The sequence below is a fragment of the Polypterus senegalus genome, chromosome 16 (assembly GCF_016835505.1).
Source record: "Polypterus senegalus isolate Bchr_013 chromosome 16, ASM1683550v1, whole genome shotgun sequence".
Lineage (NCBI taxonomy): Eukaryota > Metazoa > Chordata > Cladistia > Polypteriformes > Polypteridae > Polypterus > Polypterus senegalus.
Genome location: NC_053169.1, coordinates 86,847,883 through 86,860,099, shown reverse-complemented (window position 1 = coordinate 86,860,099; position 12,217 = coordinate 86,847,883). Strand labels below are relative to the sequence as shown.

Here is a 12,217-nt window from a genome sequence, read left to right as displayed (position 1 = left end):
ATTGACCTCCGAGTTTATTCCTTTTTTTATTTTTATTTTATTATAGAATCAACTCTCGGCAGCGGCCAGCAGGGTGGCCGTGCGGCACATGAGTATGGGCGCCATTCTCATTTCTTACCGCCTTCGCCGTCACCTCCCCTACCTCTTCATCTCTTAAATCATTCTTGAGGCAGATTGAAGACTTGAGTGCCAGCTTAAGTGAAAAATTAAAGAAAACATTCTAAGTAATTGCAACATAAACACTGACTTAATCAGTTGTAACGTGAAAAGATGCCGACGAAAGAAGAGAAGAAGCGGGCCGCTAGGGTGGAGAAAAGAAGATCTGCTCAGGAAGCAGCAAGCGCATCAAACTGAGCAAATGAATGATAAACGTACAGAGGAAGAGGATGACAACTAGGAATGCTCAAGTCAAGTGTATTCAGTGCACCATTACTGGTTTTCAGATATTGTATGATGGACACAGTTTGCTGGTCCTGTTTTGGTTCATTTTGTATCTCCTTATTGTTTGGCAGCTAATTAAGGAAAAACAACCGATTAAGGCTCCTGAGTCTTCAAGAGCAAGTCAATTAAAATGAATTCAAAAGAAGCTAATTAACAGCACAAACAATCCCTAATTAAGAAAAGGGTTAGAATGAAAACCTGCAGGCCCTGCGGCCCTCCAGGACTGGGGTTTGACACCTTTGCTTTATTGGCCTTGTAATGAAATTTGTAATCCTACTTCCCATGGATATTACATTACAAACAGTAATAACCAATCAAACTGTTTGAAATTATATAAGGATGTACTTTATGACACTATTTACCTTAATAATTCCAGAAGGGCTTGCGTCTGATAAAGCTCTGTAATAAGAACAAAGTTCAGTGGTAGTCAGATCAGGCTCTGATGGGATTGACTGTTCAACACAGTGAGGACACTGCCTACTTGTACTGCCGTGCTCGTCTTCATCTTCATCTTTCGACCCCTCGTTTCCTTTTTGTCTCCCTCCCCACTTTCTGTCTCTATTGACTGGTCGTCTTTTTTTGTTTAGATAGCCCTCCTATTCACTTAAGTGCTTCTTGTGCTGACCTGTTTCTGTGCCTTGGATGCTCCGTTTCTTCTTTGCCCCCGTTTCCTTTATGTAACATACAATTTAATTAATCATAACAATGTCTTCCCATGCTTCATAAGATTAATGGATTAATAGGTGATGGCAATGCTAACAAGCTAACCCTCTTAAAAGCTGCTATTTAAAGATTTTAAATCTCTGATTAGACTAGCTTCACACCAGCCCTCTTAGCAGAGCAACAAGCAGCAAGGGGAAGGCGTAGGAGGCCACCCTTTCCTTTTCAAGTGACCCGCTTTTAACGTGCATTCTCTGCTTCAAAGCACCGTCTGTTTACAGACTTGTTTTTTATGCTCGTCATAACCAAAGCTTATCTCGATCCTTAACAGAAACATTATTTTGAGGGAGGAAAGGATATTTGATTTATGAAAAGGTTTTTCGTTTCCTGCGGACTTTTCCCAAAATGCTGGCAATTCTGGAGGAAAAGGCTATTGATTTCTTTAAAATTCAAGGGTAAAGCTGGCAGAGAGGATGGTCTGCATAGCCGTGTTTAGTACTTTAGTCCTGCTGTGGAGTAGAAACAGAATCCTTTTATAACATTCGTACTTGTGTTTCTTTCTTGTTTCTGGTCTGTTCTTACAGAGTTTTGATCTTTGGCACAAATTGAACTTTTCATCCCTAAATGTTTTCTTATTTATTTTTTTTCTTTTCTGTCCTGCAGGATTACTGAGTTGATGGGCTACTCCCCTGAGGAGCTGCTCGGACGATCCATCTATGATTTTTACCATGCGCTTGATTCTGATAGCTTGACCAAAAGCCATCATAACCGTAAGTCAACTGTGTCCTCTTTATGTCAAACATGTTTATTGTCCCAAGAACCTTGCACTCTAGTTTAATACAATGCCCGTGTACCAAAAAAAGTACAGTAACGCAGAATCATTCTAGCCTGCTTCTTCAGTGATTGTCTAGCAGCCACGAACGCCCATAGTTCAACTTTTATTTCATGGAATGGACCTTTAGTTGTTTCATCTGTCATTTGAAGTGAGAATTTGAACAGTGCTGTAAAATATATTCAACCTTCTTGGACCTTTTTACATTTAACTGTGTTTATAATTTGGAATGTTTTGTATTCATAAACACAAGATGAACATATATCATCCATCCATTATCCAACCTGCTATATTCTAAGAGAGGGTCACGGGAGCCAATCCCAGCCAACACAGGGCGCAAGGCAGGAAACAAACCCTGAGCAGGGCACCAGCCCACCACAGGGCGCACACACACACACCAAGGACAATTTAGAATCGCCGATGCACCTAACCTGCATGTGTTTTAGACTGTGGGAGGAAACCGGAAAGCCATGCAGACACAGGGAGAACATGCAAACTCCACGCAGAGAGGACCCGGGAAGCAAACCCGGGTCTCCTAATTGCAAGGCGGCAGCGCTACCCACTGCGCCACCATGCCACCCTGATCAACAAATCGTTATTTTATGTTGTGCCTTCCATCATATTCAATGCAACAGAATGGTTACACAACACAAACACCTAGAACATCCTAATTCCCTCATGAATGACTGTATCCCCCCAGGTCAGAAGTATGCTTGTACAGCAGTTCATTACTATGTGTAACAGAGTAAGGAAATAAGAAGAAGATGGCGGCTATTGGGGAAAGATCTCCTGGACGCAAGGCAGGAACAAACCCTGGGCAAGGCGCCAGCCCACTGCAGTGAACATATACCAAATTGAAAGACAAAAATGTGTATATCTTTCTAAATGAGCTCTAAGGTATTAAAGTACAGCAAATAAATGATTTCATAACTAATCACCTCTGAAAATATAATAATGCAGTGCTTCCCAAATTTGGTCATGGGAACCCCCTGTGGCTGCAGGTCTTTGTTCCAACCACATTCATAATCAGTGACAACACCTGATATCACTGAGCTCATTTAATTTGGTATTTCTGTCTCATATTCTACATTCAGAAAAGCACAGCAGCATGATTTTTACATTTCTAAGGCTAGGGGGCTTTGCCCCCTGCTTGCTTTGCTCACCTGCGTTATGCACCCAGCCACTTCACGTCTCTGCTGCACATGTATGTGGATTTCACTTTCACCAAACAACAAATCTTTTAATTCTCGCGGATACGCCTGACTTAAAATTTAAGTCCATACAATAACTACATACTTCTGTCATATCACCCATATCCATATATTCAATCTCTTTTCGCTGTTCCGTTATTTCACAGGGTAATAATTTCCATTTGTTTGCGGTAATGCGATCTTTACTGTCAGTTTTTTGAGACTTTCGAATTTTAGTACTTTCATAATCTCTAACCTGCTGTGCATGTGTATCGCAGCAATTTTAGTACATTAGAACACTCTGGACGAGAACAGGCCATTCAGCCCAATAAAGCTCGCCAGTCCTATCCACTTGTTTCCTCCAAGAAAACATCAAGTCGAGTTCTGAAAGTCCGTAAAGTCTTACTTTCTACCAAACTACTTGGTCTCTTATTCCAAGTGTCTATCATTCTTTGTGTAAAGAAAAACTTCCTAATGTTTGTGCGAAATTTACCCTTAACAAGTTTCCAACTGTGTCCCCGTGTTCTTGATGAACTCATTTTAAAATAAGAGTCTCGATCCACTGGACTAATTCCCTTCATAATTTTAAACACTTCAATCGTGTCACCTCTTAATCTTCTTTTGCTTAAATTGCTTTAGTACTTTCATAATCTCTAACCTGCTCTGCATGTGTATCGCGGCAATGTTTTTGAATTCTTTACGACATTTTAGTTTGTTTTCTACTCTTTGTCTTTTATTTCTGACCCTGCTTGGAGCTGAGAGTGCAGGAACTGTGTCTGACAATAGCATCCATATGAATGAGAAGTGATTGGACTGTAGTGGCACCAGCCACTTCACATCTCTGCCGCTCGCATATGTGGATTTCACTTTCACCAAACAACAAATCTTTTAATTCTCGCGGATACGTCTTTTCATTGGGAAGAAACACTACTTTTCCCTGATGGCAACACGAATTAGATGATCAACAAGTCCCTGACTTAAAATTTAAGTCCATACAATAACTATATACTTCTGTCATATCATACATACCCATATATTCGAACTCTTTTCGCTGTTCCGTTATTTCACAGGGTAATAATTTCCATTTGTTTGCGGTAATGCGATCTTTACTGTCAGTTTTTTGAGACTTTCGAATTTTAGTACTTTCATAATCTCTAACCTGCTGTGCATGTGTATCGCAGCAATTTTAGTACATTAGAACACTCTGGACGAGAACAGGCCATTCAGCCCAATAAAGCTCGCCAGTCCTATCCACTTGTTTCCTCCAAGAAAACATCAAGTCGAGTTCTGAAAGTCCATAAAGTCTTACTGTCTACCACACTACTTGGTCGCTTATTCCAAGTGTCTATCATTCTTTGTGTAAAGAAAAACTTCCTAATGTTTGTGCGAAATTTACCCTTAACAAGTTTCCAACTGTGTCCCCGTGTTCTTGATGAACTCATTTTAAAATAAGAGTCTCGATCCACTGGACTAATTCCCTTCATAATTTTAAACACTTCAATCATGTCACCTCTTACTCTTCTTTTGCTTAAATTGCTTTAGTACTTTCATAATCTCTAACCTGCTCTTCATGTGTATCGCGGCAATGTTTTTCAATTCTTTACGACATTTTAGTTTGTTTTCTACTCTTTGTCTTTTATTTCTGACCCTGCTTGGAGCTGAGAGTGCAGGAACTGTGTCTGACAATAGCATCCATATGAATGAGAAGTGATTGGACTGTAGCGGCACCAGCCACTTCACATCTCTGCCGCTCGCATATGTGGATTTCACTTTCACCAAACAACAAATCTTTTAATTCTTGCGGATACGTCTTTTCATTGGGAAGAAACACTACTTTTCCCCGATGGCAACACGAATTAGATGATCAACAAGTCCCTGACTTAAAATTTAAGTCCATACAATAACTACATACTTCTGTCATATCACCCATGTCCATATATTCGTTCTCTTTTTGCTGTTCCGTTATTTAACCGAGTAATATTTTCTGTTTGTTAACACTAATGCAATCTTTACTATCATTTTTTTGAGACTTTCAAATGTTAGTACTTTCATAATCTCTAACCTGCTCTTCATGTGTATCGCGGCAATGTTTTTGAATTCTTTACGACATTTTAGTTTGTTTTCTACTCTTTGTCTTTTATTTCCGACCCTGCTTGGAGCTGAGAGTGCAGGAACTGTGTCTGACAATAGCATCCATATGAATGAGAAGTGATTGGACCGTAGAGGCGCTAGCTACTTCACATCTCTGCCGCTTGTGTATGTGGATTTCACTTTCACCAAACAACAAATCTTTTAATTCTCAAGGATATAATAATAATAATGATTAATTAGTTTTATTTATAAGGCACCTTACATTTGTAGTAAGCCTCAAAGTGCTACATAAACGAATTTAAACAAAGACACCACAAGATAAAAACAAAGATAAAACAATAACTAGAGGCAATTTTGTTAATATGCTTTCCTAAATAGAAAAGTCTTTAACTTTTTTTAAAACAGCCCACAATCTGCTGTGTTCTCAGGTTCTCTGGTAGGGCATTCCAAAGCCGTGGAGCAGCAACTGCAAAGGCGCAGTCACCCATTGTACGAAGTTTGGTTATAGGTGGGTGAAGGCGACAGGTATTTAGAAGAAGAAAGTCTTTTGTAGTGGATTGTATTATAAGAGGTTCCTTAAGGTATTGTAAAGCATTTCCATGGAGGGACTGATGAGTGAGCAAACAAAGTTTGTATTCAGTACGGAAGTGAATTGGAGCCAATGAAGTGACCAAAGGATTGGTGAGGAATGTTCATATTTCCGCACCCTCATTAGGATCTTTGTAGCACTATTTTGGACTTTTTGGAGCTTTTTAAGGCTCTTGCTGGGGATCCCAATGAGGAGTGCATTACAATAGTCCAGCCTGGAGGAGACAAAGGCATGAACCAGCTTTTCAGCATCGCAAAGGGAAAGGCAGGGACGGAGTTTGGGTATGTTTCAGAAATGAAGGAATGCAATTTTACAGAGATGATGGACATGTGTATCAAATGACCTCTTCATTGGGAAGTAACACTACTTTTCCCTGATGGAACACGAATTAGACGATCTACAAGTCTCCAACTTAAAGTTTAAAGTCTTGTCTCGCAGGAGTTGAAATTATCTCTGAGAAAGTCTCGTCCTAGGATTTCCTTTTATAATAGAGAGACATTTAGAAATATTTTTTTTTTTTTTTTATTTTATTAATTTTATTACAATCAATACATAGCAATCACATTTTTACAAAAAAAAAAAAAAAAGAATTATGCTAAGAACAGATCGATCCCCACCCTTGAGAGAGAGAGCAAGCCAAACGGTGTAAAATTTAAGGCTTTTAAAAAATACCTAAATCAACAAATTCTCTGTGCTTTATAAACTTATTTCAAAATATTACTGATTAGATCCTGCCATGTTTTGAAAAAAGTCTGCACAGATCCTCTAACTGAGTATTTGATTTTTCCAATTTTAAATAATATAACACATCAGTTTCCCACTGACTTAAAGAGGAGAGTTTGGGTTCTTCCAGTTTATCAGAATAAGTCTGCGTGCCAAAGTGTAGTGAATGCAATCACAATTTGTTTGTCTTTCTCCACTTTAAGACCCTCTGGAAGAACCCCAAACACAGCTGTTAATGGGTTAGGAGGGATTGTGAGTCCAAGACTGTCTGAGAGGTAATTAAAATTTTTGTCCAGAATAATGTTAATTTGGTGCAGGCCCAGAACATGTGACCTAGTGAGGCTGGAGCTAATTTGCAGCGTTCACAGGTTGGATCATGTCCTGGAAACATTTTGGAGAGTTTTAGTCGAGACAGATGTGCTCGATATATAATTTTGAGTTGTATAATTGTATGCTTTGCACATATGGAGCTTGAGTGAATTCTCTGCATTGCTACTTTCCACTCCTTTTCTGATATATTAATTGAGAGATCATTTTCCCAGTGTCCTCTTGGATCTTTGAAAGGAAGGGATTGTAAAAGGATTTTATATATTGTAGAGATGGAGTCTAACTCCTTGAAATTGAGCAATAATTTTCCAGCGTGGATGAGGGTGCAAGATGAGGAAAATCTGGAAGGTTCTGTTTAACAAAGTTCCTGATTTGAAGATAGTGAAAGAAATTTGTAGCTGGAATGTTAAATTTGGAATGTAATTGTTCATAGGATGCAAAGACGTTGTCTATATAAAGATCTCTAAGCAAGTTAATTCCAAATTTTTCCAGATATTAAAACTGCACATGTTTGTGAGGGTTGAAAGAGGTGGTTCTTTTGCAGGGGTGCCACAGAAAGAAGCTTCTCCGTCTTAAAATGCTTTCTACATTGGTTCCAGATTCTAAGTGAGTGGAGCACAATTGGGTTATTAGTGTATTGCCGATAACGTGTGTTTATTGGAGCACAAAGCAAGGAATACAAAGAAGTACTGCAGGATTTTACTTCTATTGCGGTCCATGCCTGTGTATGTTCTTCTATTTGTGTCCAGGTTCTTATCGACTGTATATTTGCGCCCAGTAATAAAACTGGAAGTTAGGTAGAGCCATGCCGCCTTCTGCCTTTTGTCTTTGTAGGTCGCTCTTTTGATGCGTGGATGTTTAGAATTCCAAATAAATGAGGTTATTGTTGAATCTAATTGCTTAAAAACGATTTATTAATGTATATTGGTATGTTTTGAAATTAAAAAAGGAGCTTAGGAAGAATATTCATCTTAACAGTGTTAATTCTTCCAGCTAGTGTGAGATGAAGGGTTGACCATCTATGCAAGTCTTGTTTAATTTTTTCCATGCAGACGACGAAATTTTGTTGATAAAGAGCTTTATGTTTACTTGTGATGTTTACCCCGAGGTATTTAAACTGTTCTGCAATGATAAAAGGAAGGGTGTCTAATCTAATATTATATGCTTGCGAATTCACGGAAAGAGTACACTTTTATTCAGATTAATTCTGAGACCAGAGAGCTTTTGAAATTCTGTGAGTGCTGCTAAGACTGCAGGCACAGAATTTTCTGGGTCCGATATATACAGTACCATGTCATCTGCATATAATGAGATTTTCTGTTCCAGTCCTTCTCTGCTAATCCCCTTTATCTGATCAGTATTTCGACAATGTATTGCCAGTGGTTCAATGGCAATTGCAAACAGCAGTGGTGACAAAGGGCATCCTTGTCTTGTGCCACGCTCTAGTTTAAAGTAGTCTGAGCAAATGTTATTGATGCAAACTGAAGCTTCTGGGTTAGTATACAGTAATTTAATCCATGCACAAATGTTGGGCCAAACCCAAACTTCTCCAAAATAGTAAAAAGGTATTTCCATTCAATCATGTCGAATGCTTTTTCTGCATCCAATGATAATAATATTTCTGGGGTGTTTGATTTAGTTGGTGAGTATATTACATTAAACAGGCGTCGAAGATTTGAAGATAAGTGTCGGCCCCTAATAAATCCAGTTTGGTCTTGTGATATTACTGAGGGAGCACTTTCTCCATCCTTCTAGCTATGATTTTAGAGAGTATTTTAACGTCGTTATTCAGAAGTGAAATTGGTCTGTATGATGCACATTGTAATAAGTCCTTATTTTGTTTTGGAAGACAGTGATTAGTGCTTGGCGAAAGGTTTGTGGAAGAGATTGGTTATCTCTGGCTTCTGTAAATGTTGCTAATAGGAGGGGAGCTAGCTGAGCGGAGAATTTCTTGTAAAACTCTGCAGGGTAGCCGTCAGGGCCTGCTGCTTTTCCACCTTGGAGTGACTTTATAGCATCCAGTAATTCTGATAATGACAGAGGTTTATCGAGCTCCTCCACACTAATAGCGTCAATTTGTGGTATCTGTAATTTATCCAGAAATGCATTAGATTGTATATTGTCTTCTTTAAACTCAGTAGTATATAGGGATTTATAGTAGTCTCTAAAAGTGTACATTATATTTTTGTGTTCGATGATTTTATCTCCGTTCGTGTTAGTAATTACCGAGATTGCGTTCGTACATCTTGCTTGTGGATTTGTTGCGCTAAAAGCTTATTAGCTTTCTCTCCATGTTCATAATAATGATGTCTGGATTTGTAAATTAGTTGTTCGGTTTCTGTTTTTAATATAGATTTCAATCCTTAACTCTCTTTTGTTGATTTCATTAAATTTTGTCCTTTCTCTGTGCAGTTATTCCCCTTCATTGTATCTTATTAATGGCAATTAAAAACAAGCAGAGCAGACCCCCAGGTAAACAACACTGAATCATGATAGGCTGTAACTACATTAGCATCAGACCCTCTAATTAGTAAATAATGGATTAATTAAACAATTAGAACTCCTGGAAAAGTAGAATGAAAATCAAGATGAAAATATTGTTAAAAAGAAAAAGAATACATTACTCCCATATAACTGCTTGGCACATTATAATGTTTTTTTTTTGTTTTACCAAACTTAGTTTTCTAATTTCTATATTGTTCCCAAAACTCAGAATCTGTGCAATCACAGTTCACTTAATTAGCCCAGGAGTCCAATTAAAAACAAAAGATGGTTGGAACAAAAACCTGCAGCCACAGGGGGTGCCCAGGACCGAGTTTGAGAAGCACTGTAATAATGCATTTGGTTATCCTATCAGAAAATACAACATCAATGGCAGGTCATTCTCAGCTCCGGTCCTGGGGGCTGCAGTGGTTGCAGGTTTTCATTCTAACCCTTTTCTTAATTAGTGACCTGTTTTTGCTGCTAATGGACTTCTTTTGAATTCATTTTAATTGACTTGCTCTTGAAGACTCTGACCCCTTAATTGTATCTTTTTTCTTAATTAGCTGCCAAACAATAATGAGACACAAAACACGACCAGCAAACTGTGTCCATCATACAATATCTGAAAATAAAGAAAGATGAAGGTCTCAGGAATGCTGATCTGCTCAGGTCCCCAAACCATTTTCACAGAGCTCTTAGAAAAGAGAAAATCAAAAATTTTGGAAATGTCTGCTAATGCACAATGAGTAGGGCCGGATTAAGGTGGGTGCTATTGATGCTGCAGCATTAGGCCCATTCCTGAAATAGGCCCAGATGAAAACAGATGAGAATTTTCCGGAAGCTGAACCGTTTTCCTTTGCTGTATTAACCTCAAAATAATTCTTAGAATGAAATTTGGAGTCCGACTTTCGGACACCTAGACACTGCATTACTTATTATACAGTTACTATTGTTCTTTGCGCTGTGACGTAACTACAACGTCGTTGTGTTTATTGTTAACCGAAGATTTCAAGTTAATGCTATCAATTTTACGTTAAACAGTTTACTTAGTAATTTAGCTGCGTTTTTTGCAATATCTTGGGGATTCTTGCCACTTTATTATTGTTCGGTAAGTGCCACGTAGTACATTTTTCACCTTGAAAGTTAGTTGTACAGTAAAAATCGATGGTTATTTAAATGGTTATGTGTAATGGTAAAACTAAAAGCCAGCCCATGGGCCCGACATGGATGTTTAGAATTTTTAAAATCCTCGACAGGATTCTGGTCTATTATGAAATTTAAATCGTGGACAAATTTTTACCCTAAAGAGCCTAAACTGAATCACTTTGACCCAATGTCTCTGCAAATTCATTTCTTCTTACTCTGTTTCGTAAGAGAATTGTGAAATTTTGTGTATTTCATTGTTAGGTTTTCACGTGACGTCACTTTGTGATACCTTTCATACTATTTTGCGCACGCAGTGGTGAGTGTCGAATGCACATGCACCAATGGCGAGAAAAAATAGGCCTTTTTTACGCTGCAGCATCAGGTCCAATTTCGTCTTAATCCGGCCCTGACAATGAGAGGCCATGGATTTAAAAAACGGGTTTAATGAATGACATGAATCAGAACCTAATTAGGCAGCTGATTGGAGTTTGAGGCCCTGACTTAGATGCTCTTCTATTGGCTCACTCGCTTCACGTTTCATTTCTGTTTAAGGAACGAAATGAAGCAAATCAGAGGAAGGATGATCAAGTCTTAAAAAACAAATCAATCAAAATGAATTCAAAAGAAGTTAATTAGCAGCAAAAACAGGTCACTAATTAGGAAAAGGGTTAGAATGAAAACCTGCAACCACTGCAGCCCATCAGGACTGGAGTTGGGGACCCCTGCTCTAGATACTTCTGTAAAATGGGAAGTTCATATCCAAGGGTGTATAAGCAGTCTGAACTGTAGACCATCCAGCCAGTTGCACACCTGTGGTTTACATTATGAGGGGGAGTCAAGCTAGAAAAGTTAGAAAATGAGATTTATTAGAAAATGGAATGAACCTTAACAAAACTGATCATGTCATTTCTCAATGTTGTCTCCACCCTTCTCGATGCACTTGCCTGGCAGTGCCTGGATTCCAGCCGAATAAAACGTTTTGTCTTGTCCTCTCAACCACCCGTGCACCCAAGTTCTTGTCGAACACTACATGCCGAGGGGTACTACAGTCACTAGGGCAAGTTACTGTGACTTGCTGGAGACCAACGTGAAGCCTGTTATTCGATCCAAGCGGTGGGCACTGCCGTCTCAAGGAGTCCTTTTACTGCAAGACAATGACACGCTGCTAAGAACACCAAGGCTTGTCTGGAGAAACTGAAGTTTGAGGTATTACCACATTTGGCGCTGTGTTATTTACACTTGTTTGGACCGCTAAAAAAACATCTGGTGGGTGGTCGTCTATTCAAGACAGATGACGACGTGAAGAAAGCGGTGCACGAGTGGTATAATAATGGAACTGTTGATGAACTCACCCTAGTACTTAATGCACTACTCATCCATTTCTAAGTTTAGCTCTTAGCCATAGCAATATACTTAGGTGCTTTGTTTCCTTTGCACCCTTATTTAGTTTCTTTTGTAGCTGTCACTTGTGTGAATGTGCTAATGGGAAGGGTGCTTTTGTAACTCTGAAGTCTTTTTTGCCACATAATGAAAAAAATGGAAAAGCCTGAACACAGTAAAGCGTACATAGGGTTTTTTAGTGCAGCCAGGAAGAGGCCTCTGTTATGTAAGACTCTGTTTCTGAGTTCCACAGTAATGTGGGATACCCCTAAAAATATGAAGTACTCAAAAGAAGTTCAGTAGCACCAGATCACATATCACGAAAACACGTGAAGGAAACGAAATAAACACAAA

The 12,217-nt window shown here is 38.8% G+C and overlaps 1 protein-coding gene across 1 annotated transcript in view; it reads left to right on the top strand.

Moving 5' to 3' along the window:
- LOC120516603 (endothelial PAS domain-containing protein 1-like) overlaps positions 1 to 12,217 on the top strand; it is a 130,450-nt gene that overhangs the window by 86,794 nt on the left and 31,439 nt on the right. The window contains exon 7 of the mRNA XM_039738391.1: positions 1,765 to 1,871. Coding sequence (XP_039594325.1) covers positions 1,765 to 1,871 — 107 coding nt within the window. The remainder of the gene's footprint in view (positions 1 to 1,764; positions 1,872 to 12,217) is intronic.